Source organism: Penaeus monodon, chromosome 9 (genome assembly GCF_015228065.2).
Source record: "Penaeus monodon isolate SGIC_2016 chromosome 9, NSTDA_Pmon_1, whole genome shotgun sequence".
Lineage (NCBI taxonomy): Eukaryota > Metazoa > Arthropoda > Malacostraca > Decapoda > Penaeidae > Penaeus > Penaeus monodon.
This window is the reverse complement of record NC_051394.1, coordinates 26,866,056-26,891,055: the sequence shown is the minus strand read 5'-3', so window position 1 is coordinate 26,891,055 and position 25,000 is coordinate 26,866,056. Positions and strand designations below refer to the sequence as shown.

General features: G+C 46.7%; 1 protein-coding gene across 1 annotated transcript in view; it reads right to left on the bottom strand.

The window, feature by feature from the left end:
- Nucleotides 1-24,117: 24,117 nt before the first annotated feature.
- LOC119576691 (basic salivary proline-rich protein 4-like) overlaps nt 24,118-25,000 on the bottom strand; it is a 4,041-nt gene continuing 3,158 nt past the window's right edge. The window contains exon 3 of the mRNA XM_037924337.1: nt 24,118-24,839. Within this exon, the coding sequence (XP_037780265.1) occupies nt 24,118-24,839 (722 nt within the window). The remainder of the gene's footprint in view (nt 24,840-25,000) is intronic.

Here is a 25,000-nt window from a genome sequence, read left to right as displayed (position 1 = left end):
AACGCACACAAACAAAAACACCTGAGCCTTTTTTCCAGCAGACCACCTGGCTGTTTGCCACGTGGTCTATTTAGAACCATCAAGCCAGCAAGGATTTAGATGACGATCATATCTGACCTCGTCTGACCCTCAGTTTGTGCCCAGCGGTCACCGTGTGCAGATCACCATCACACCAACGCTGGTTGACCGGACACGCGACCCCGCGATCAGCGTTTACCCAAAACATCGTCTCGTGTGTTCCCTTACTGTGTTGTACTCTTCCTCAAAAAGATTCAAGCCGTCATAACTACTATTAGTGCCCAATTAGCCATAACCAATATATAAAGGTTCTGAGCCACTTACACACACACACACATGTGTGTGTATGTGTGTGTGTGTGGGGGGGGGGTGTAAGTAGGTTTGGAAAGAAGAGAGGGAAGGAAGAATGGGGATAGGGGAAGGACAAGTGATGGAGGAAAATGAATTTTAGGAGAAGAAAAAGGAGCCAGCATGCAGGGTAAAGCTTGGGGTAATAGTTGCAGTGGGTTCTTTGAAAGGAGGAAAAGGGTGGGGGTGGCCCAGCGCCATCTTGTATCTTTTGTGTTCGGTGAGGGTGTCCTCTGCTACACGAGGCTGCAACTCTCGGTGCGTAAGGTACGAGTACCCTACGACCTTAAGCTCGTGCTCGCACTGAAGGTCGCACACTCGCGGCGTTCTCGTGGGAAGTGGGTCAGAGCGCGCAGCCCGGAACCCCGTTATACCGAACAACTGCTGGATTATCAGGGAGGTTGGGGAAAAAGTTAACAGTTTAGGCGCCATCTGCGGTGTGCTCTGGGCACCGCCTCCTCGACCGTGACTCCAGGGCTATCCCTCGCCATTCCCGCCTGTGTCAACAGAAGGTTCCCCTTCGTCGGCAGAAGGACTTAGGGAGAGGCGCGGATTAACGCCACTGGCCGTGACACTTCTTTCCTCGGCTCGCATAGATCCTTACGACAAAGGATTTATGGTCCTGGTGCGAATACTAGTAGCAAGAGTCACGTGCCGGAAACCAGTGGGATAGTGGGGTCCACGCAATGGCAAAGGATAATGAAATAGTGAGGGTCAAGTTATGGCAGTCATGTAGCATCAGGTGACGAGGTGAAAGTATTTATAAGTGGGGATGTGAGGGCTGTGGCAAAGGGAGGTTATGTTTTAATTTAAGAAATTAAAGGGTTACAACAAACCAAAAGAAAACAAACTACGTTAAAAAAACTGAACAAGAGAACACAAACTAAACAAAAACTGAACAAAACAAGGGATAGGGGAAGGGGAAAGGTGAAATGAAGGAGTAGGAGGTGGCTTCAAAGGATGCGGCCAAGCCAAATAAACTACATCCACTTCTTTGTCCCATGCCAAAGAAAATAGATCATGGCCTAATCCCGGTCTCCGGCTGGAACAAAAGATGGTGTTGAGTCTATCCAGCCAGTCGGTATGCCAAGCACGGAATGTGTCGATCTGTTTACAAACCAACCTACGCCTCTCGATGTTCAGAGGAAGCAGAGAAGCTTACTCGTGGTGTTCAGATGTAATAAATCGATCCCAATCTATCATATAGATCCAGTACTTTATTCTGAATAAGCTGGAGTTTGCACTAGATATTGTATGCTGTTTGTGTGAGTGCAAGTGGTGTGTATGGGAGGAAAGGTTTATTCAGTGTTTTGTATAGATGTAGCTTCGTGCGTGGGGCCGCACTTTTAAATCGATAAAGCAAATGTGAGGTTTTCCTTGCCAAGGCAGCCTTTGAATTAATATGCAAGTGAAATGGAATGTAGGTATCAAAGGTTAAAGCAAGGATGGTATAAGAGGATCTGATTTGGACAGATGCTTGTAGTCTATCGAAAGTGTTGAGGTAAATGTTGTCGTATGGAGGAAGTTTTTGTGGTCTTACAAAGAGAGCTTTTGTTTTTGTCGCATTAGTCTTGATACGCCATATATACTCTCATCTCGGGACGGTGTCGAGTTCATCATTTGATGTGCTGAACGACACCTGAAAGCGCATTGTGTCGAGCTTAGTGCGTACAATCGTCAGCATAGAGGATAGTGAGCGAGTCTGTGTGTGTCTGGTAGGTCGTTTGTGTATAATGTATAGAGTTGTTGGAGAAGCCTAGGTTGGCCTATTGAGGAGCTTAGGCCTTGAGTGGAAGAAGAGTCAAACTCAGAGGTCATTAATTCATTTGAGATTTGCGAAGTACTGGCTTCACCCGGGCCTTCACGCATATGGTCCAGCCTGTGTTAGTATTTATGGCTGTCTCATTTTATTCTCTGACTCTTTGCTTACCATAGTGGCGGGATTGCCAGCAGGCTTTCCTGCCGCCATGGTATAAGCATGCGGCATAATCTCATTACCAGCCCGGCGGCTGTTGTGGACGGTCCTTGTCTCAAAAATTGTGTGCTCATAATTCTGTAAGTAATGTGCCAACATGGCGTTTGGCGCGCCACAGTGCATGCAACACCTTTCTGCATGGTCAATTGTCTCTATGATCTGCCATGTGCAATGGTAACCTAGTCTGATTCTGTGAAGAATGACTTCGGTACCTCTACTGATTGCTTCAGAGAGTGCCAGAGGCTCATAGCCTGTTGCGTCTGAGTACCATTTGACCGAGGGGAGGATCTCGTTTTCTCTCTGTGAAGCTGCAGGAGGAAGGCACGAGTTGTAGCATTACATTTCTGCCTTAAGATTTTTTCGGCTCGGTTTTATGATCATGGGGTTAGGGGGCATACACCTGTCAATGTCAGCTATTCTGTCAGCAAGCTCATTCCCCCAGATGCCTATGTGGTTAGGGACCCAGCTTATGATTATTCTTCTACCCTAAGCAAGAATCCTCTGTGCTATAGTGAGGACAGTGGTCAGGAGGTAGATGTTGTCTCTGGATGAGCTTTGCTGTAGACAGTCAGTGGCTGCCCTGGAGTCTGTATGTATGATCACGTGTTCTTCCCTCAGGGACGCATGGGCTAGGGCTCCCATGATCGCAACTGCCTCTCCCTGTAGCAAGGAGGCATTGTCTGTTACCCTCATGGATTGCGTGGCAAAGCCGATGCCTGTGGTGTGGTTTAAGGGATCGACTGATCCATCCATGAAGTAGGTTCTACTACCCAGAGGAGTGATGTCTGCAATGACCCTCTCAGCTTCTACCTTTAGACTAGGCATGGTGCAAGTCAGGAAGGGGGGGGGGTCCATTCCCTTGGCAAGTAGTTCTTTGAGCTGATAGCATATCAACACCCTGGATGTGTGAGACTGCCAGGAGTTGTTTGCAAACGGCTCGTGGTCTTGTCCTAGGCGTCTGAGTATTTTTTGTCTCATGTTTGTGTTCCTGGGAGTTTGGAAGACCTTTGAAAAGAACTGAGCTGCCATTAGATCGATTCATAATTCCAGGGGGAGAAGGTTTGCCTCTATGAGGAGGTTGAGAGCCTTCGTCTACCCTGGGGCAACCAGAATGATCCTGGCAGCTTCATTTTGAACTTTCTCCAATTTTTCTCTTAATTTTGGCTTTGCAACAATCAGGGAGACAGAAGCATAGTCCACAATGGGACGGATGGCATGTACATAGAATGATCTTGGTACTTTATGTCTAGCTCCTATGTGCATCCCAGACATTCCTCTCATGACAGACAGTCTTGCTTTGGTTCGGTCAAACAAGTCCATTCCCTGGATTCTCAGACTTGTGCCTTGAACCTTTAGTCTCAGAGCCATGGCTTTGGATTTGGCTGCAGAGATCTTTAGTCTTGTCCTACAGTAAAGCCGAGTGCTGTCTGGACATTGTATCTGAGGAGTCCTACAGCACTCCTCAGATACAAAGTCCAGACAGTGCTGGGGCTTTACTTAGGTAGTGTGGTTCAGCAGAGATGATTGCAAGTTCGTCTGCATAGGAGATGGTCTTGCACCCCACTGGGTGCTGTATGTTCAGGATGCAGGACATTAGGGTGTTGAAAATGGCTGGACTGAGGATCCCATCCTTAAGTGTTCCATTTTCTAGTGGCATGTGCTATGATACATGACCCTGGAATCTGACTTTGGCTGTTCTGTTCCTAACATATTCACCTATCCACGCCAAGAGCTTTCCTCTGATTTCCATCTGGATCAGGGCCTCCTGAATAGCAAGAGGACTTGCTAATTAAAAAGTCTTCTCCAGGTCTAGGAATACTAGACAGAAGTGACAGTGCTGATTGTGCTTAAGAGCGTTTCTATGCTGTGTGCTGTATTCATGCCCCTTGTGAACCCATGGAGGTGTTCATGTGGGGTCCCATTTTCCATTGGAGACGTTTTAGTACCATTCTCTCGGCTGTCTTGCCCAGACAGCTGAGGAGAGAGATGGGGCAGTACTTCCTTGGCTCCTTTGGTTTTGGGATGGGAACTATGATGGCCCTCTTCCAGCTCTGGGGTAGAGTGGAAGTTTCCCCGGGACTTTTTGTGATTGCAAAATGCAAGCTACGAAAGCCCTGATTAAAATAGGGGTACAAGATCCCATCAGAACCCGGGGCTTGTAGAATTGTTTTTGTGGGTTTGCTTATTTTCCTCAAGAAAAGAAACATCCGATATGGGTTCACTCCCCTTTCTGATTGGGGAAGTCTGCCTGGTTGTAGGTGTTTTTGGGTTTTTGTCCTCAGTTCAGCTGGCAGACTTTTGTGCTTGTTTCACGAAAACTCCTGAATAGTTGTTTGCTTCTCTTCAGGGTCGTGTGTGTGCATCTGGGCGAGTGGCTAGAGCTCGCCTGACCCTTGCCACGCTCTGTAAGGGGGGTTTGGTGGCCAAAAGGGTCAACATTCCAACACTTTTCCTGCCGACCTTTGGCAGCTCCTTTGGGATCCCCGACTGCTTCCCTTTGAGGGCTAGGGTTTTCAGAGGTCTTTTTCCTTTTGGAAAAGTTTTCTTTAAACCCTATTAAAAAACCGGGGGTCTTTATAACCCCTGGGCCATTTTAGGGAAATCTGTGAGGCTTCTTAATTTAGGGGTTGATAAAATTTTCTTCAAGCACTTCCACATTTTTTCTCTTAGGGGGGCTTGCTTCTAAGACATGGGGCCCAAAGGATTTTTAAAGGGTTTCCATTTTGGGCCCGGCGAAGGGCCCCTAGCCAGGGTCTCAAAAGAAGAGATTCGACAAAATAGTGCATTGGGTATTCGGGGCAAGGGATTGGTTTCTCTGAACAGGGGATCAAGCCTCTTTTGCCAGCTATGATTGGCAGATGAAGCTGATACCTGAGAATCGAAAAAAGTCCCCTTATTAATGTCTCCCCGGAGCTTGGGCGGTCAAATTCCTTACGCACTATTGCTGGGGGATGGCTTTTGTATGAAGCCATAGATGTTCCCCCTTAATCTTAGAAATTTTTCTGATGTTACTTGGACATCATTATATTCGGCTTCAGAGTCAGTTGTGTAAGAGTCTGACAACTTCATTGTGAATTCCTCACTGGTTGAGGGATCTTCATCTGTTGTCAGGCAAACCCTGGGTCCAATGGGAGGTGGGGAGCCTTTTGGGAGCTCTGAGTCTCGTCCGGGGGGGTCAGCTTCCTCCCTTTCAGGCTGCGTAGTGTGGGGCTTTTCGTCATGGCGACCTGACTGCCCTTTTCCCCCTTTTCACTCGCCCCCCCCCAGGGGTGTTTCTCGCTGTATTACGCAGTTAACAGGATTCTATCTTCCTCTTCAAAGGGAGATTATCGTCTCTTGGGGAGGCTTTTCCGTGTTTTTTAAACCCTTTATTCCTTTTTTTCGCTTTTAGAAATGGGGGGAAGCCTTTCTTTTAGGGGGGGCTGCAGACTATGCCCCTTGGCACAGTTGGGACTTTTGGCTTTTGGTCCCTTTGGCCCTTCCTTGTTGCTTAAGGCACCCCTCGTTTTGTGTGCCTTTCTAAACCCATATTTGGGTTTTCCCCTTGCAGCTAGCCTGGGGGTGCCCAATCTTTGGGCCGTAAGCACTAAAAGGTACATATGTTCTTAGGCTGTAGGACCCCCAGTTACCCGATCGGGTTGTTTGGGGCCCCCTTTCAAGGTCCCAGGTTTTGCTTGGTTGGGCTCTTCCCTTTCAAATTTGGGGAAGCGTCCCGCCCTGTGGGGGTGATTGATCAGCCCACTCATATGTGTGAGAAGCCAAGAGCACCATCTTGACTCCCCAAATCATGGGGGTTCGGTGGCGAGGACACACTTTTCCCATCATTAACCCCTTTGGGTTTTTCCTGCAAAACCAGTTTTTTTTTGCTGCATTTCCAAAGCTTTTACCATTGGTACATTGTCAAACCCTTTCAGTTTAGGGGGAAACCTTAAACACCTGGGGTGTCCGATTCCCCCTCAGAGTCGCTCCGGCCTTGTCTTTCAGACCGCCCTTTGGGCTTAAATTCTGGGCTGCTGTTGTGGGAGCAGCAGCTGTTTTGGCTGGTTCACCTTGTGCCCCCCCCTTTTGGGGTCAGGGAGGACATCGGGGGGGTTTTACTCAGAGGTCCCCTGATTTGGTGTTTGTCGGGAGAGGCCAGCATGGGGGTCCTCTGCTGGATATCACCCCCCCCGGGTTATTCCATCTTGGACCGGGGAAACTCTCCCATGTGTTTTGCCTTTTTGGGGCACCCCATATTACAGGAAACGGAGTCTAGGGGTTGGCGATGCGCACCTCGGCCTGCAGCTAGCACACACCTCTTTTTGTTTTTTCGGGTAAACAGGTGGCTTTATCATGCCCGGTGGTCAAATAGGGCTGGGGTCAAGCGGCACTTTTCAGTCGGTAGCGCTGGGTCCCACGACTGCCATCAACTGTAATGGGGGCTGCATATATTTCCTCATTACTCCTTTGGCTGTTGCGAGATTTTGACCCAACTATATAGTTTCCCCTCTTTGGGTTTCCCATGGTGGGTGGGGGATGAGGAAATAAAAAATTTCTAATTTTTTGGGGCCTAAAAATTTACACATAGATAGCTCTCCCCCCTCGCCTCCAAATCCCACCATTCCTTCGGAACATGACATGTCACTCGGGAAACCTTTCCATTCCAAAGGGAAAAAATGGGAATTGTAAGGGTTTTCCGGGTTTTTCTCAATTTCCTGGTAAATAGAGAGTATTTCTAAGTAAGTACCTAGTGGTGAAGACCATTGGGGTATCATCTGGATTTGTATTTTTAAAATACATCAAATATTGGGGTATGTCACAAGACCCTTCGCATCCCCCAAAAGCGAGATGGAATTAATATTTTGAGGGTCCCAGACGAGATGCCTCTCATCAATTGCACATCCCGGGGGCTCAATTTATGTTCCCTCAAAAAAACCCTCATCAGGGAATTGTTTTTTTCCCGACACCTGTGGGGTTTTCTAGGAAAACTTTTAAAGGGAACTAGGAATTTTAAGTGTGGCAGTAAAACTTTCAAAAGAAAATTGAGGGTTTGGGAAACGTCGACACCACTTTCCTTCTAATTTTAAATACATTATCCTTCGAATCATTTAAATTTGGGCAGGGACCCCCTGAAGGTAAACCATATGTGCCCAACCCTATGCGTCCCTTCCACTGCCAGGGTTTGGGCATTGGCACCAACTCTTTACATTTTTAAAGGGAAAAATTGGAAAAACCAAGTATATGTAAGTGGGGTCAACGGTCATCAGATAACAACTGTCCAGGCCCCAATATGCTGTTATCACGCAAAAAACCTGAAGTTTTTTAAAAGAAATGTAAAAGTTAAAATTTAACAAAGTATTGTAAAAAAGAGCAAGGAAAATTAGTTTTCCAGAGGAAAAGCGTGTGCCCGTGTGCTGTTTCACACCCGGGAAAATCTTTTGCTTGGGTTCTACCCATCCCCTTCCACCAATCCTTACCCTCCGTGCTTCTAACACCACACCTCTATCATTTCCCTTTTAAACCTCAGTCCCCAATTGCTGAATTGCGGGTCCATCCTTGCCGGGAAAAAAATCCTGAGCCTGTAAAAAGGAACCGTGAAAAATAGTTTAACGGGTAAACAACCCCTCAAAAGTTCTCCCAAGACCCGGGAAAGGACAGCCAAAGGTGGGGGGGAAAACCTTGACCACAAGTGCTGAAAAACACCTCTGAAAAGTAGTTTGGAACTGGATCCCAAACCCAAAGGGAACTGTCGGGGAATCATGAAAAAAGGGAAAGAACTGCAACCTGATAGCTTCATGTAACCCGTTTTGTTCCCTAAAGAGATTATACCAGGGAAAATCATCCGATTTCCCTGAGAGGTTTCCCAAAATTCAACCCCATTTAGGACTTTTGATAATGGAGGAGTAGCATATTGGTCGTCAGATATTCCTTCCAGGCATCCACCTTCCCCGGGTGTGAAATAGGCTTGACACGACCTTACACTGTTGATCTATCTCCTTCCTCCCATAAACCCCTTGGGCCCTTTGGGGTCCCTGTTCTTAAGGGAGATGCAGTTTTACTGTGTGTACCCCACACATTTCCAAATTCAGACTGGGACATTCCCAAAATCCCCGTCGTTGGCTCACCGATTCCAAAGAAATTTTACTGGGAGGTCCATGGAAATGACCACTTTCCAAAAACTTTTTCAGGATGAAAGGTATTCCAGCCAAAGGAGTGCAGAGATGGGGGATTGAAAATGCGACTGGAATCTTTTAAAGTATTCCCGGGTTTGTGAAAGTTTCTAGTATCTTCAAGAAGCTGTTAATCACTTCACATCACAAAATTTACCTTTCAGCAGAAATCCTTCCGAAAATAGTGGACATTTCCTCGACCTCTGGTACCATGGTGGCTGATGAAACACAACTTAGAGCAAGGAAAACGGGGATTTAAAGGGAGTTGAAAAAGCACCCCCCAATGTCATTGATCCACTACAAAAAACCCCGCCAAGGCCCGGGGGTGGGTAAAGGAAACCCGAGGGGGCATCATGGGAAAAAGTACTCCCTCGATTAAATCTGGTGCGTAAGATTGCTGGAAAGACACTCACTGTTACCACCTCTTTTAAATAGTGGGATAAACACAGAAAAATAGATGGAGAGACTCCTCTGGGGCACTTACACTGCCCCCATTTTCCACTCTTCGGCTGAAAAGGACGCACCCATGTCGTTTCTTCAGTAGACTGCAGCGAACTCCATACACTTTTCCATTTTTCCAAAGGGATAGCTCTGCTTTTTTAGCTCTGCCTAAAAATGCCCCGGAAGGACGATATTCCATACCAAATGATATTTCACTTACCAGAAGCCCCAAAGTTCCTGTTGGACCCATTCAAAAGATCTTAGGGGTGGTACGGGGCTATCCACGTGGAAAGACTATAATTATTCCCGCCCTAAACCCGGGAAGGATGCTTCCACACCCGGGAAAAAACAACCAATTTTTCCCCACTACTGCTCTGCAAGCTGATGGAGAAAATGGTAATTTTAGGTTGACATGGTTCTGAAAAGGAAAACGTGCTGCCCCATATCAAAATGGTTTAGAAGTTGAGATCGCCCAGATGCACTTGTAAGGAGGAAACTGCTATACAGAATTCCCCCACACAGGAATGTCACATTTGCAGTCTTCTTTGCCCTAGAAAAGGCTTATGAACCATGGGGGCATGGGATACCCTTGAAGCTGTATACATTAGTTTAAGAGGGGCATTACCTCCTTCATCAAAACTTTCCTTTCTAACAGAAGTTTTGAGTTCGGGTGGGAAAAAGTTTCTCTAACCGGAAGATCACTGGAAGGGGTCCCCAAGGGATGTCTTAGTGTGACCCTATTTTTTTCATTGCAAAAAATGAATTGTAAGGTTGTTCCCAAATCTGTCCATGTAAACTGTATTGGGTCTTTCTTTTTACTGCCAGGGGAAGCTTTCAGGGTGTGCAAGGGAAAATGCACTGCAATAAATCAGGTTTACAGTGGGGAACAATAAGGGTTCAAATTTTCCCCAAGTAAGACCATAAAAATTTCTTTCCACAAAAGAGGGAAAAAACCATTCTTCCTTCTATTTAGGGACAAACCCCCTGCAGTTTGTCCAGAGGTGAAGTACTTGGGTCTAATTTTTACCCCAAGGGTTACATAGGTGCCTCACATCAAACGTTTTTAAAATAAAACACAAAATGCTTATATTTTGTGGGTTCTTTCACTCTATTTGTGGGGTTTTTTCACTCTATTTTGGGGGGCGACCCACACGTGGTGGTTGTGGAAGATCTTTAAATTTGTGTCACTAGGGTTCTGGGTGTTGGAATCCCCCCTTTCCCCCTTGGCTAACAAATCGGCTGGATTTGGGCGAAAGGGAGAGATCCAAGCGAAGTCAGAGAAAAAATTTCTTCAGCTATTTCTAATACCAAATCAATGCAGATCAATTTTTCACGTCTGAAAAAGGTGTCGGCTTTGCAGCGTGACTGAAGGAAACTGCATCTGGCATCTTTCTTAGCGCCTTATCTTCACTGCAGAGTTACATGCCATCCTTCAGCAGTTAAAATGACTAGAATCTTACGAAAACCCTTCTATTTTGTTAAATTGTAAACTCATAGTGCCTTGCAGCAAACAAGAGCCTAAAATCATAAAACCATAGTGAGGGGAGGGTTTAAGATTGGCTTGCACTGAGTCACACTAAAAGATAACTCTGTGTTGCTCAGACTCGAACTGAGGACCTCTGTCGGTCGTGACCGTCGCTGGAGTCCCGTAGCGAGATATCCAGGTGCTGATGAAGGTCTTGGCAATGGTGGCAGCAGTAGTGTCCTGGATAGGTGTGGCCTCAGGCCACCTGGTAAACCAGTCAATCACTGTCAGGACGTAGCTGTAACCCTGGTCTGCTGGTAGAGGGCCGACTACGTCGAGGTGTACATGCTCGAAACGGCCGTCTGCTACGAGGAATACCTGCAGGGGAGACTTAGTGTGTTGGTGAACCTTACTGCGCTGGCACTCGATACAGGTGCGGCACCACTGCCGGACGTCTCTATTGATGCCAGGCCAGACGACTTTGCTCCTGATGAAGTATTGGATTCCCCTATGAGCGTGGTAAGCCTCGAAAAACTGCCGGCGGAGTGACGGAGGGATGTAAGGACAGGGTCGGCCCAGTGAGGTGACACAGAGGATGGTGGCCCGAGAAGCTGAACCTGCTCTAGCTGAAAGGAGGTATCCCCGTCGGTGAGCCTGGGGAGGGAAAGGTCTTGTTGCTGTTCCCTGCGAACCAGTTGGTAGTTGATCAGGGTGTTGCTCGCACCTACCATGGATATCGTGATTCTGGATAGGGCGTCTGCAGCTTGGTTGTTGGTGCCTCAGTTGTGTCGTATGTCAGTGGTAAACTGGGCAACAAATCCAGGTGCCCCTCTTCAAGCGGGGACTAAATGTCGCTCCTTTGCTGTGCAGGGCGAAGGTGAGGGGCTTGTGGTCCGTCAAGATGTGGAAGTCCTTCCCCTGCCAACCATTACCTGGGTCTTGTTGCAGAATTGCTGCCATGGCGGTGTCTGAGGCGCCGACAGCTAAATTGAGCCTCGCTCCCTGCTGCGGGTGGTTGAGGAGGGTCGCCGAGGCTAAGGTGTCTTTGCTAGCCTCAAAGCTTCAGTCGCCTCAGAGGTCCAAGGTAACGTCTCTGCCGCGTCCTGACCGGGAATGAGTGAGGAGACATTGCAGAGGAGCCAGCAGAAGTGCACACCTCGGGATGAACCTCCTGAAGAAGTTTATCATGCCGAGGTACTTCCGAAGCTGTCTCTTTGTTGTTAGCTTAGGGAACTGCCTGATGCTGCTGACTTTCTCCTGAACTGGGGTAATGCCGTCGGCGGTAATCGCGTGACCTAGAAAGGTGAGAGAGGTGACTCCAAAGAGACTCTTACCAGGGTTGATGACGACTCCGGCTCCTTGCAGGCGGTCGAAGAGGGCCTGGAGGTGATGGCGGGTTTGTTCTTCACTACTGCTGCTGGCGATGAGTATATCGTCGATGTAGACGAAGACACCCTGTAGGCCATGGATGACATCGTCCATGAAGCACTGGAAGGTCTGGGTGGCGTTGCGGAGTCCGAAAGGCATTCGCAGGAATTTGTACAGACCAAAGGGCGGGTCACAGCTGTCTTTGGGATGTCCTCCTCGGTGATGGGGATTTGATGGTAAGCTCTGACGAGGTCAATTTTAGAGAAAATCGTACATCCCGAGAGCTCGCGTGTGAAGGACTGGAGGTGCGGGAGGATGTAGCGGTCCGGTGCGGTGGCTGTGTTGAGGTGACGTTAATCCCCACAGGGATACCAGTCGCTGTCCTTCTTACATACAAGGTGCTCTCTCATGTGCTCGAACTCTGCCTTGGTGATGCGAAAGCGATCTGGTGCGAGTGGCCTACAACGGGAATAGACCGGTGGTCCAGTCGTGACGATGTGGTGCTTGACAGTGTGTGGTGGTGTCGTTGCCATGTTGATGGGCTTCGTCAGTGCTGGAAACTCATGCAGGGACCCGCTCTGTAAGGGCACTGGTTGGGTAGCACTGGTTATATCCGGGGACACGTACCAGGGCTGACGAGGCTGCTGCGGGTCCCTACTGGTGCACAAGGGACTCCCCCAAAGGGGTCCACTGTGAATCTGTGGGGGGCGGAAATCGCCCAGGATCAGTACTTACGTCAGCGACTAGGAAAACCCCGAGCTTTGAGTGGGGGGGCCGTTGAAAGGAGTGCGTGGACATTTACCGACATTTGTGGGCCCAAAGGGCCCTCCAACGTGGGGAAAGCAGGTGATTGTCTTTTTTGTAGGATGGGGGAATGAGCTTACTTCCGCTCCCGTGTCCACCAAAAAACCGCAGGGGGGATTTGTTGTCGTGGACATAAGGGGCGCCTCGGGGCCGTGAGAGACCGCCGCTATCTTTTTCCGGGCCCATAGCAAGGGACCGACGGCCCTGCTCCCAAATCTGAATGGTAAAAACAGTAGCTCCCTGGATCGGGGAACGGCGGCGGCGGGTGTGAGGGTACGGGGCGCTTTAGTCTCTTTCCACGACCGCGGCTGGCTCTTAACCCCGGGGTCCCCAGTTGGTTTAAAGGGAAAACGCCTAAATCAAATTAAACTCTTTTTTTCGGAGTTTAAATTTGTGTTCTGGTCAGAGCCTAGCCGATGGGTGGGAGTTTGCGGGATTTTGCGGTTTAAAAATATGCCGCTGTGATGTATACTCCAGGTCAGGTCCGGTTTTTTCGGTATTGGGGGAGTCGGATCGCCAAACCGCAGGGACCTGACTTACCGAGTGCAGAAGCTCGTTGCACGTTGGTCACCACGGGCCGATGATGGCTAAAAGCACTTTCTGAGGGTCCCAAAGAGCCATTAAAAATCGAATGTAGGGGAAAGTTTCCCAAAACTTCTCAGACCAAAGACATATGTACTTGTCTGCCCCATTTTACTGAAAAATTAGGGGGAAGGATTGTGATATAGGGGGTTTTATTATTTTTCCTTTGGGGAGACAAATTTTTCAATAAAATCTAATCATGCTAATGTTTAGCATAATTTTATACACTGGAGCATAATATTTATGTTTTATTTTAAATATATTTTTGTTATTTGAAAGATTTTTATTGATAGATTTTTTAAAAGTTTAAATTTTTAAAATTTTTCATTTAAAAAGGCATTCCCGCAAAAGACCTTAGCTGTTGATGCGAAGAAAATTTTAAATAAACAATCCCCAATCTCACGCCCCCCACCCACCACCGAATCCAACAAGGGAAAGCTGTATGTTTTGAACTAATGTCTAACAGCACAGGGGTGGGAGAGTTATATCAGGGCCCCCCTGCCATTATACCGCCCCCCTGGGTTGTAGTGTCAACAGCGAAATTACTATTTGGGCCCCCCAAAGGGGACCCGCTGATTGATCTGACCGGGCCCAGATCAACCACCTTTTTGCGGAATAAGAGACCAAAAAGGGGGTGTTGCTAGATGCAGGGCATACTCATGCGGGATCGCTCAAATCAGGACTCCCTCTCCCCAAAGCCAGGGAGCCACGCACGTAAAATTGGGTAGGTGTAAACCCTGGGGAGAAACAAGGGGATGCCCTTCCATCTACAAGACAGGCTCATTGTTTGAACCCTTTCTTCCTCCCCCTCCAGTCAAAAAGCCACCAAAGGGTATTCACTCAGAGAGGCTCTAGTCCGCACCCCGAAGAGGAGGTTTTAGTGAAAGGCTTCGCGAACCTCTCCTCGTTCACTCCAGGGTATAAAAACCCCGTTTTGTATCTCTTCTCACCTACCCTCTCCCACAGGGGAACCAATATTTCGCAAAAAGGCTGAGGGGAAATCCCGGGGGGCCCCGGGTCGTTTTTCCCCCCCACCGGTATAGGGGGGGGGAATTCTTTAAAATTCCTTTTTTAGAAACAGGCCACCGGGCCCCCTTTCCCCAACCCCAAAAAAGACATCCCCCTTTGGGGGGTCCCCCAATTTTGAAAGGGGAGTTTTTTAATTTTATATTTTTTTAATAAAAATTATTTTTTTCCGGGGAACCCTCCCCCAAAAAAAAATTATTGGGTATTTTTTTGGGGTTATTTTAAGTATTTATTATTAATTATTTTTTTTTTTAAGTCTCCCGATTTTATTTTTTTAATTCAATGTTTTTAAAAATTTTTTTTTATTTTTCTTTTATAGGTTTTTTGGATTTTTTTAAATTTTGAAATGGTTCTTTTAAAAAAGCTCATTTTTTTATTTCATTTACGTCAGTGACTTTTTTAGTATTTTTTATTATATGAAATTATGATTTTAATTTTTTAGATTTCTTTTAACGTACTTTTAATTATTTAAAAAATTCAAAGAAAAAACCCACCTGAAAAAAGTCTCCCGGAGAGTTAACGGGGGAGGCCTAAAACAAGAGCGGGGATTCGGGGTTTGGTCTTTGCCCTGTCTGAAAACTAAAGGCGATAGCCCCGGAATGGGCCCTTCCTTAAGAAAATGTCGTGTTGATATTTTTTTCACAGGAAGTGAGAAACTTTGTGGAAATTTTTATTGGGGAAAGTGACCTAGGATTGGTCCCTTTTTATCGTTTTTTACGTTTCTTTTTTCCGTTTACTGTTTACTGTGCCAGTGATTTTATGTTCGTGGTTTTTTTAAGTTTTTCTTTTTTAAACTGTCCCGTGCTTTTATGTTTCGATATTTTTCTGTCCGTTTTATTTTAATTAAAGTTTTTTCGTTTAAATTTTATATTTCCGTCTCCCCCGCAAATTGTAAAAGGAAAAAAGGGTCTTTATTGGACCCCCTTAAAACCAGCCCCTTTTCCCAATCATTTTACTCACCCATTGCGTTTGGGGAGTTCCCCCGACAGGCTCTCCTCGGCTACATTTAGCTTACGACCTTTATATTTTTGCACCCAACGCCTAACCGTACATTAAAGCCTTCAGCTTACACAATCTATCGCTCCCTTTCCTCATTTCATCTTCTACACTATTCCCCTTTTTACAAACACTATTTTGTTCCATACGATAATTAAATGGGTGGGGGCAGTGACGCTACTTTTTTACATTTCTTTTCGAAAATAATTGACAGTACTACAAGTTCCATGGTAGGACTACGAGTAACTCAAGGTGCAAGTAGTCTGTCTAATTTTTGCCCCCATGTTTATAAATACAACCCGGGAGAGTGAGGTCAGGGCCGAGAGTTTATTGGCCGAGTGGGTGCACCCCTCTCCAGTGTCATAGCGAATCAGCGCTAACCTCACTGACAGCATCCCACCACTATTGCGGCGGTAATTATGCCGAGCGAGGCTGCGCTGGTGCTGAGTGAAGTGATTGTGGCATCCGTCACAATACATCCACTTATTGAGGAAGAAAGGACTACAGGTCAAGGATCTTGCAGGGGCGAGAATGGCGTGCGGATCTCGTGTAAGTGGTATCATCATGGTCCGAGGCACTGATGAATGCCGGTTTAAGGCACTTTGTGGTGACCCAGTCAATCTGTCTATTAAGCTTGAAGGACCTGGGGGTGGCATTGGTCATCATTGCAGAGAAAAACGAAATCAGCCATGTCCAGTCCTGGTGGGGTATAGGACAGGCAATGAGAGCAATGGGTGGGTCTGCTGGGAGCGAATTGCCGGGCTACCTGGCAGAGGTCCTCTATCTGAGTGTCACATCGAGCCGTCACTGTGGAAGAGTTCTCTGGGTACAATGAGGAGCTGACCATATACCATCTCGGCTGCAGAGTGGGGGAGATCCTCCTTACCCGTTGTCCTGAACCCAAGATGCACCCAAGGGAGCTGCAAAGTCCATGTGGCTGTGGTGCAATGGGCAGTGAGGGCTGTCTTCAGGGATTGATGCCATCTCTCAACATGTCCATTAGCCTATGGATGGTATGCCGTTGTGAAATGCAGAGTGACGCCAAGGAGCTGCGCTAGAGCCCTCCACAGGTCTGAGGTAAAACTCACTCCCTTATTGGACGTTATGTGCTCCAGGAGACTGAAACGGCCGATCCAGGAGCCAAGGAGTGCCTGGGCACAGGATCTGGTCGTCACATCCTCCATAGGCGTAGCCTCGGGCCAGCTGGTAGAGCGGTCGAGAGGTGGGAGAGGTCCGATGACATCCACATGGATATGGCCAAAACATCATGTGGGCTGGGTCGTGGAGAGGTGGCTTGGTGTGGGGATGGATCTTGCTGCATTGGCACTGCTCGCAGCTCTTTACCCAGTCTCAGAGATCTCTCTTCATGGAGTGCCACACAAACTTCTCTGCAACAAGCTTGGTGGTGCTGCGGATGGATGGGTGAGCCATCCATTGATGAAGATCAAATATGTACCTTGGAAATGTGGTAGGTACAAGAGGGCAGAGGCAGCCGGTGCTGATGTCACAGAGGACAGATGACTTTCTCCCAGCAAAGGTTGGTAATGACGTAGGCCATGGTCTTGGGATCCCGCTGTTGGTCTACTGCTAGAGCCTTGTTGTCAACCCGGCTGAATGGAGGAGATCTGGATGCGTGACTGGAGTCTGGGAGTCTCAAAAACGTAAACCAGTCTTAGCGATGGCTGGGGAGCTGTTGCTGCCACTCTGACCAAGCATCTCCCGACTTGGAAAGAGCATTGACCAGGGTCAATATTTACTGCCAGGAGCTCTCTATCAAATGTGCTGTAAAATCCTTTCCCGGTGGCCAGAGCTTTCCCGGCGAAGAATGCCAGTGCTCCAGGAGGCTCCTACTTCAACTTTGCTGGCGTCTGTGGTGGGCAGAGCTGGTGTGTTGGCGGCGTGCTAAGACAGTAGCCCCCGACGAGGGCTGTTTTTGGTAGGGTGAGAAAGCTATCCTCTTGCACCGGCGACGGCCTCCCAGAAAGGGTGAGAATGCTGGGAACCAGGGATAAATTGGATGATATAGTTTCTCCCCCTGGGAAAAGCTGGACTATCTTGATGGATTTTGGGGGTGGGGAAAATTGGAGTGTAGCTCCCCCTTTTTTTATTTGCCTGTGGGGACCCCTGGATCTGATTTTATACCCAGGGAATTGTTTGTGCTGACACCGAAAATACTTTCTCCGGGTTGACCTCAGGCCATTCCCCTCCGAAGGTGAAGGCTGTGGGGACATGCTGCTGGTGTGGATTATCGGTGTAGACCATGCAAAATTGGAGCTCTCCAAAAAATCCTCTTAAAAAGTGGCACCGTGTCCCTGACCCCAAAAAGTGGATGTGGAAAACATAGCTTAAAAAGGGTTGTAATATAGCCATCTGGGGGCGTAATTGGGTGAATTGTCCCGGGAAGTCCCTTTTAAGAAGATCCATTTTCGAAAAAATGTGGGGTCACTTATGCGGGCTGTCATCGGTGTTTTTGGCATGGGGTAATAGTCCAGCTCGGTGATTCGGGGGGCATTTTGATCCCCGGAAATCGCGCGGGGGCCCCACGAGTTGCCCCAACCAGTGGAGAGAGGGACCCCCGGGATTTGGAGCCTTGGACAGATGCCCTGTGCTCTATTTCAGCAAAAGCAGTTTGGGCGGCATGGGGTTTCTCTGGTTTCAGGCGAGGGAAACAAGAGGACTGGGGTCCTGTTGTCTTGATGTCGTGGTACACTCTGTTTTCGTGCTCTCCCGGGTTGGGTATGCGGAACTCGGTTTTAAAAAATGAAGGGAAATCACTGAGCATTTTTCCTGTAGCATCTCCGGTGGGGGGTTTTGGCAAATGTTGGGGTTTTGATGGGAGTAGGGGGAAAGTCTCTTTTTGTGATCGTCGTTTTCTACAACCAGCAGGTTGTGGTGTGAAAAAGACCCCGGTGGGGACCCCAAATGAGGGAGCTCTTGGTTGAGGGTGGGCTTGCTGATTCTTCCTTGTGTTTGGTTCTGTGAGGAGAACATAATGGCCTTCTAGTCCAAGTCGGGGAGTTCTCCCTGAGTTGCCAGGGAATAGCAGGCCAAATCTTATCTTGTGTCACACCCTCTCATATGAAGAAAGCGAAAACGCAACACTCCTGCTTCACCCCTGTCAAAATTTCCGAAAGTCTCTGGCGGGCTGTCTAAGCAGGGGGCTCCGGGAAAACCCTAAGCAAGAGGTAGCATCCGTTTTGAAAACTGAGTGAAGGGGTCCCAAAAATCGGGGGTTCTTTGGGGGGCGGACCAGTGGAGGAGCTTGCGGGCTAAAAGGAAAAAGGCCTTTTTGGGGGAGGGGGAAACTTGGAGGGACCTGGGCTGTTAAAAGGGGCCTACCTGAAAAAAATTGGGGCCCGAGGGGCAAACCCCCCCCCTTCCCCTCATGGCAAATCAGGCTGACCTAAACTAAAGCGTCCCACCACCGGGTGTGGAGAAAATTTATGCCGCGCGAGGCTACACCGGGCTGAGAGGGATTGAATTTTTTTGCTAAAAAAAAAATTTCCCGTAGTTGCGAATTCTGTTTTCATTCTACTCGTTTTAATAATCTTCCAATATTTTTGTCGTCATTATCAAGACTATCGAGACTGTTTCTTAAAAAGGTAAGTCCCATCGAAAATATTTAATTTTTTTAAATTTTGAGTGAATCAAAATTCGAAAACAGGTAGGAGACTTTTTTCCTTTCAGACGGCGAAAAGATATGCAGTTTTATATGAGACCCGGGGAGGGCTCAGCATATTGAGGGGAGGAAGTGAGTTTTAATTCCAAAGCCCATCTTTTGTTTGGAATCGGCCTGTCAACATAAATGAAATTTTGACCATTTAATTTTCATTTAAACGACTCCCAGTCTGCTTGTTTATACCGGAAAGACCGTATTTCTTTGTTTAGTATTGATGTGGAAATTTTAATTATGATGGGTATGTGGTCTGAATTAACATTTGGACTGGGTTATAGGTGTGTGGTAGGCAAGTGCTGCCCTGTTCCCCCAAAACGGTCAGGCGGGCCCTTTCCCTTTGGGGTGTATGAAGTGAAGAAGCCCCGGGCCTATGTATGGGGTTTTTGGTTTCAAATAAGAAAATTGCCCACCGTGTGCATTGGATTCTGTGGGGTAGGTCATAGGGGAGCGTTGATATCTCAGGCAATGAAGACTGGGAGGTTTGTATAACTGAGCTTCGCAAGAGGTAATTTGTGTTTTGGGTTTATATAGGGTAGGGGAGGATAATGGGGGCCCTGTGGGGTGAAAAACCTGATTTCCAGAAGGGGTGGCTGAATGGGGAGGGTGAATTCCCTCCCCTCTCATGACGGTGAGTTGGTTTAATTTTATGAGATAAGGGCCACATTTGCAATCCATCCCCTGATTGCCTGGTTGTTTAACCATAGTACCTAATTCTATAGCCATTCGTGATGGATATAGAATTCAGTAGGACCACATCCCCGGGGGTTCTTGTTCTAGAAATCGTAAAATATTTATGGATCGAAAAAAATTTTCCTTTCTTTGCTTGAACGACGTTTGCATGCCCCTCAGGGGGAAAACCCATTTTATCTGGGTTTACCCTTTCGTGGCTTTTTCCCATCCCGGTTGCGGTTTTGGATCGAGCCCCCGATCAACGGTTCCCCGGGGGCGGGAGGTCCTGCGAGCAGACACAGGGCGGGGGTCCTGGGGGTTTGGTGGAAAAATTTCCCATCTCCCGCGCTGCCCCAAGCACCCCCTAGAAGGGAGCACGGCAACAGCTCCCTCCAAGGATGGTATCATCCAAACGATGACGACGAGCCTGCAGAATTGAGGGATCCTTTTTGTCTATTTTGGCGTGCATGTTTTTGGTGGTGAAATCTTTTTTGTTGGTTGTTTTTTTGTATGTTATGTGCTTGTGCAGTTTTTTTTTGGTTTTTATTGTTTTGGGGGTTTCAAAACGAGGGTTTTGTGGGATATGAAGCTCTCAGTTGCTGTGGTTTTGGTGTTGTGGGATTCAGGATGTCAAAATTGTCGTTTCGAAGTCTTTCTGGGACAACAAACTGAGAAACTGTTTTTCTGTAACATATAGGGACAATGCGAATTTCTTTGCATTGTGTTTAGCAGCAATGAGAGCTACGTGTAAGATGGCTTGTATGTATGAGTTTGTGTCAAGTGTGAATGTGTTGTATTGGTGAGGTGGAGGCAGAATTGTCCTGGGGGTAATGTTGGGTGTGCTAGTCTGGCAGGTAGTGGGCGACGTTGGGGCTTGGGGGGAGCAGTGTTTTTTGTTTTCCAAAGCTGTTTTAAATTTTGTTTTCAAATTTTTTTTTCTTTTGAGGCAGGATCCGCAACTGAAACGTGCGCCCTCCAGTTGCAGCATTTGAATGCCCTTCGCCACCGCAACGAGATATCTGTTGGGCAGGTTTTTTGTTATGTTCGAACCGAGCTGTTTAAAAACATTGTTTGATCTGAAAAAAACCTCGGGTTCCCATTTTATGGGTTTTGGAACCGATTTTTTAAAATCATATCATTCGGGTTGGGGGCTTGAAAAACTAAGGACAGTGCACCTTTTTTTGGGGGTACTTCTTGGGGGCTGAGGTTTCACACGATCGTAGGGGGAACGTCTGTTGATCTTTTTTGCCACGGCCCCCTTCGTTTTGGAGGGGCGGGGGTAAAGCCTTGATTTGGTGAAAGAAAGGGGTCATGCTCAGGGTTTTTACTGTCTCCTTGAGGCCATTGTGGATCTTAAAAAGGTGTGTGACTGCCACCTCAGTAATTTTGAATATCTTTTGGGGGACCCACTTCACAAGAGATGGGGTTTCCAGTATATGCTTTTTATTAAAAGCCCCTGGGGAAAAATGTTTAAAAGGTTTTGGGGTAAACTTTTACAACCCCGTTTTTGTTTTTGCTTTTTTTTTAACGAAACTTGCGAGCTTTGTTGATTTGGTCTTTTTGAATTTTCGTCGCTGAATAAATTCTTTTTTTTATGTTAAGTTTAAAATCATGTCGCTCTGGTTTTCAAGTTAGCTAAATTGGCTGCCGTTTTCGTATGAGATTGTTCCTTTCCCCTCTGAATTAAATTTTAATTTTTGGCCCTGACCTTCTTGGTCGCTACCAACATTTATTTTATTAAAAATTTCCCATTTTTTTTTTACTTATCGCCCTATTTAAATTGTGAAGTCAATGCCCTTTTTGATGTCCGAGACGACTTCCATGCCCTTCTGCTTTAGTCTATTTTCGAAGAATGTAATCATGTGGTTGTCGAGCCTCCGAAAAATCGACTAGCTTTGCCCCTTCTCATTCATGCCTATTCCGTGATTCCCCACTACGGTTTTTCCTTCTGTTTTTTTTGCCAATTTTGCTTAAAATCACCCAAATTAAAAAGGGGGTTTTTTTTTCTCTCCCTCTGTTAAATGAACATCTTTATAGAAGAAACTGTTTCTTCATCATGCAGGTTTGAGCATAGACTTGACAATTTTTATTATCAGATTTGTCGTTTATCCTTTTTGATTTAAAAATGAACTTACTATTTTTTTGTTTTTTATTTTACTATACTTCTTTAAATATGTTCATCATAGTGGGTTTTTTTATTTAAAACTAAAATTCATATCCCCTGCAGCATTAAAGAAGGGGGCAGAGGATGAGAAGAAAATATAAAAAAAAGTGGGAGAAAAAGGGAGTGGGGAATCGGGGGATTAAAGGGGGGGGTGGGGGCAGACTGACAAAAGGGACAGAATTGAAAAGATTAGGGGGGAAACAGGAGTAATAAAGGCTTTTTGGGGGAACACCTTAAAACAAGAATAAGAAACACCAAGAAAGAAAAAAAGGCAGGAAAGAAAAAAAGGACAGAGAAAGGCAAAAAATAAAAAGGAAATAGTTCACCGGAAAAAATTGCAAAGGAAAGGGGGAAAAAGTAACTTCAATAAGCAAAAAAAAAATAAAAAAAACGGAAAATGAAAAAAACGTAAAAAACACAAAATCGAAGAAAATAAATAAAAAAACTTGAAGACAAATTTTTAGGAGGAAGGGGGGGTTACTAATGGGGAGAGGGAGGGGAAAAAAGTGCTATTTTAAACTTACGACAAAACTCCCGGGGCTAAAACTGAGAGATGGTTTGTGTTAAAGAGGGCCCAGGGGATAAATAACACACTAGGACGGGGAAAACCCGTAAAAAACACTGACTGAAGTAAAGGCGACAGTGATGAATATCGGATAATAAAAAATGTAACAGTCGCAGTACAAAAGTATATTGGTTATGTAGAAGGACAGAATAACAAAAAATAAAAATTAGGTAATAAAAATTTAAAATTTAAAACCCTAACAAAATAACATAATGAAAATAATTATAATAATGATGATAATAACTGCATAACAAAGGGGTAATGATAATGTAATGCCATGAATGGATAAAAAAATTATAAAAAAAAATACCCAAATGAATGAACAAACAAAAGAATAAAAAAATGAAAATATTATAATATATGTTAATATAATATTATATATTTTTATAATTATAATATATTATATAATATGTATATATATATATTATTATTATTTTTATTATATATATAAAATTTAATATAAAAGGGGAGAGAAAAAGCAGAGAGAGAAAAGGGGGGGGAGAGGGAGAAAAGAGAAAGGCGAGAGAGAGAAAGTGGAGAGAGAGGGGGGGAGGGAGAGCGGAGAGAGAGAGAGAGGCAGGGAAGGAGGAGAGAGAGAGAGAGAAGACGGGGGGGGAGGGAGGAAGAGAGAGAGGAGGGGGAGAACGGGGGGGGAGAGAGAGAGAAAGAGAGGAGGGGCGGAGGGAGGGAGGAGAGAGAGGGAAAGAAGAGGGGAGAGAGAGAGAAAAGGAAGGAGAAGGAGAGAGGAGAGGAGAGAGAGGCAACCGCCCAATCCAGCCTATAAAAAGGAATTTTTCATACCAACACTTTCGTCAAATCAACCAAACCCAAATTCCGTGACGAAAGGGGGTTTAATTTTCCTACTCCCCCAATGCACAGACGGGGTTTTTTTTTCCCAAAAAGGGACAGGGGAAAAAATTTATGCCAAACGAAAAATTTTCACAAATGTGAAGGATTCCACCCCAGGGGTGGAAAAATAACACACCAGTTCGTAAAATAAACAGAAGACTGACGTCAATTCACAGCTAAAACTTTCCTTAATGCCGGGGTTCCGCCCAAATTACGAATATTTTCAAATTTTCAAATTGGATGCTTAGGACAATATACCAGGGGAGGGGGAATTGCACTTTTGCTACAAAAAAAGGGCCTCCAGCTGCAGAAAATTTTTGAATTAATCCCTCTTCAGACTAGTGGCCCAATAAACGGAAAGTATTTTTTTTTTTTTTTTTTTTTTTTTTTGTGTGTGTGTGTGGGGTGTGTGAATGCAAACCGGGCCCCCTTCAAAAGGGAAACACTACTTTAGTTTTTCTAAATGAAAAACCCTTTGATCCTTATAACCACCCCAAAACTGCCATCATTTTTCTTTATTTGGAGATTTAAACCAAAACAAAATACAATTTTCCTTTCGGAAAACTAATGGCGGGCCCAGACCTAAAAAAACCTTTATTGTTTTTTAAACCCCGGGCTTTTTGACTCAGTTGTCACTAAACCTCCCTTTCCCCTTTCCCGGTAAACTCTGTCCCACTGGTTATGTCGGGAAACATCTGACCACGAACCCTGCCCTTAAGAAAGATTAGGTTAAGAAAAACCTAGGGAGAACCCCCCCCGGGGGTTTTGTATACTCACTGGGGGTCGTGTTCGTTTATATATGTTTTTTTGGTTGTTTCTCAAATGATTTTTTGAGGGGGGAAAAAAACCCCCAATTAAAACAAAAGTAGGTTCATTGGAGTCACTCTGAAAAAAATAAAAAGGGGTTTTTTCATGGTCCTCTGCCCCACACGCCCGGCTCTGCCCGGAGGCTATTTCCCAGATGTTGACTACGAGCCCAAAATAAATATTTTTTTAACTGTACAAATTGTAAAGAGAATTTTTCACTCTTTTACAAAAGGGGGACGGGCAGCTCTTCCAGGTTTCCTGGGAGGGCAGCTCCTCCGGGTTTTCCCGGAGGGCAGTTTCCCCCGGGGTTTTGTCCTGGGAAGGCAGCCCCTCCGGGGTTTCCCTTTTCCGGCCCAGCACCCCTTTCCGGGGTTTTCCTGGGACGGCAGTTTCCTCCAGGGTTTCCTCGGACAAGCAGCTCCCCCCAGGGTTTCCCTTTTCCCGGACAGCAGCCCTCCAGGGTTTTCCCTCGGCGGCAGCTCCTCCGGGGTTTTCCTGGGCCGGAGCTCCTCCAGTGTATCCTCGGACGGAAAGCTCCTCCAGGGTATCCTCGGAGGGCCAGCTCCTCCAGGGTTTCCTCGTAGGGGCAGCTCCTCCGGGGTTTTTCCTGGGAGGGGCAGCTCCTCCAGGGTTTCCTGGGCAGCAGTTTCCCCCCGGGACCCTTTGGGACGGCAGCTCCCCCAGGGTATCCTCGCAGGGCCCCAGCTCCCCCAGGGTTTTCCTGGGACGGCAGCCCCCGGGGGTTGCCTGGGACCAGCTCCCCCAAAGGGTTTTCCTCGCATGGCAGCCCCCTCCGAGAAATCCTCGCAGGGCGGGCTCCTCCAGGGGTTATCCTCGGACGGCACTCCTGTGGCCCCACCCCTCAGCAGGCAGCCCCTCCGGCGTTCCTCGGCAGGCGGGCTCCCCCGATGAATTTGGGGGTTGAAGAAACAGGATGCTGGGAGCAAAGCAAAGGATCAGCTCCTAAAAACGGGCATACTCACCCTTTTCTGCGGGGCCCCCTTCTCGTGGGTAACGTCGTTTCCCTTCCTTTCGATGGGCTTCCTCCCGTCTGTAACGATTTTTCCTTCTCCTTCCAAGGGGCCTCATCCCCCCTTT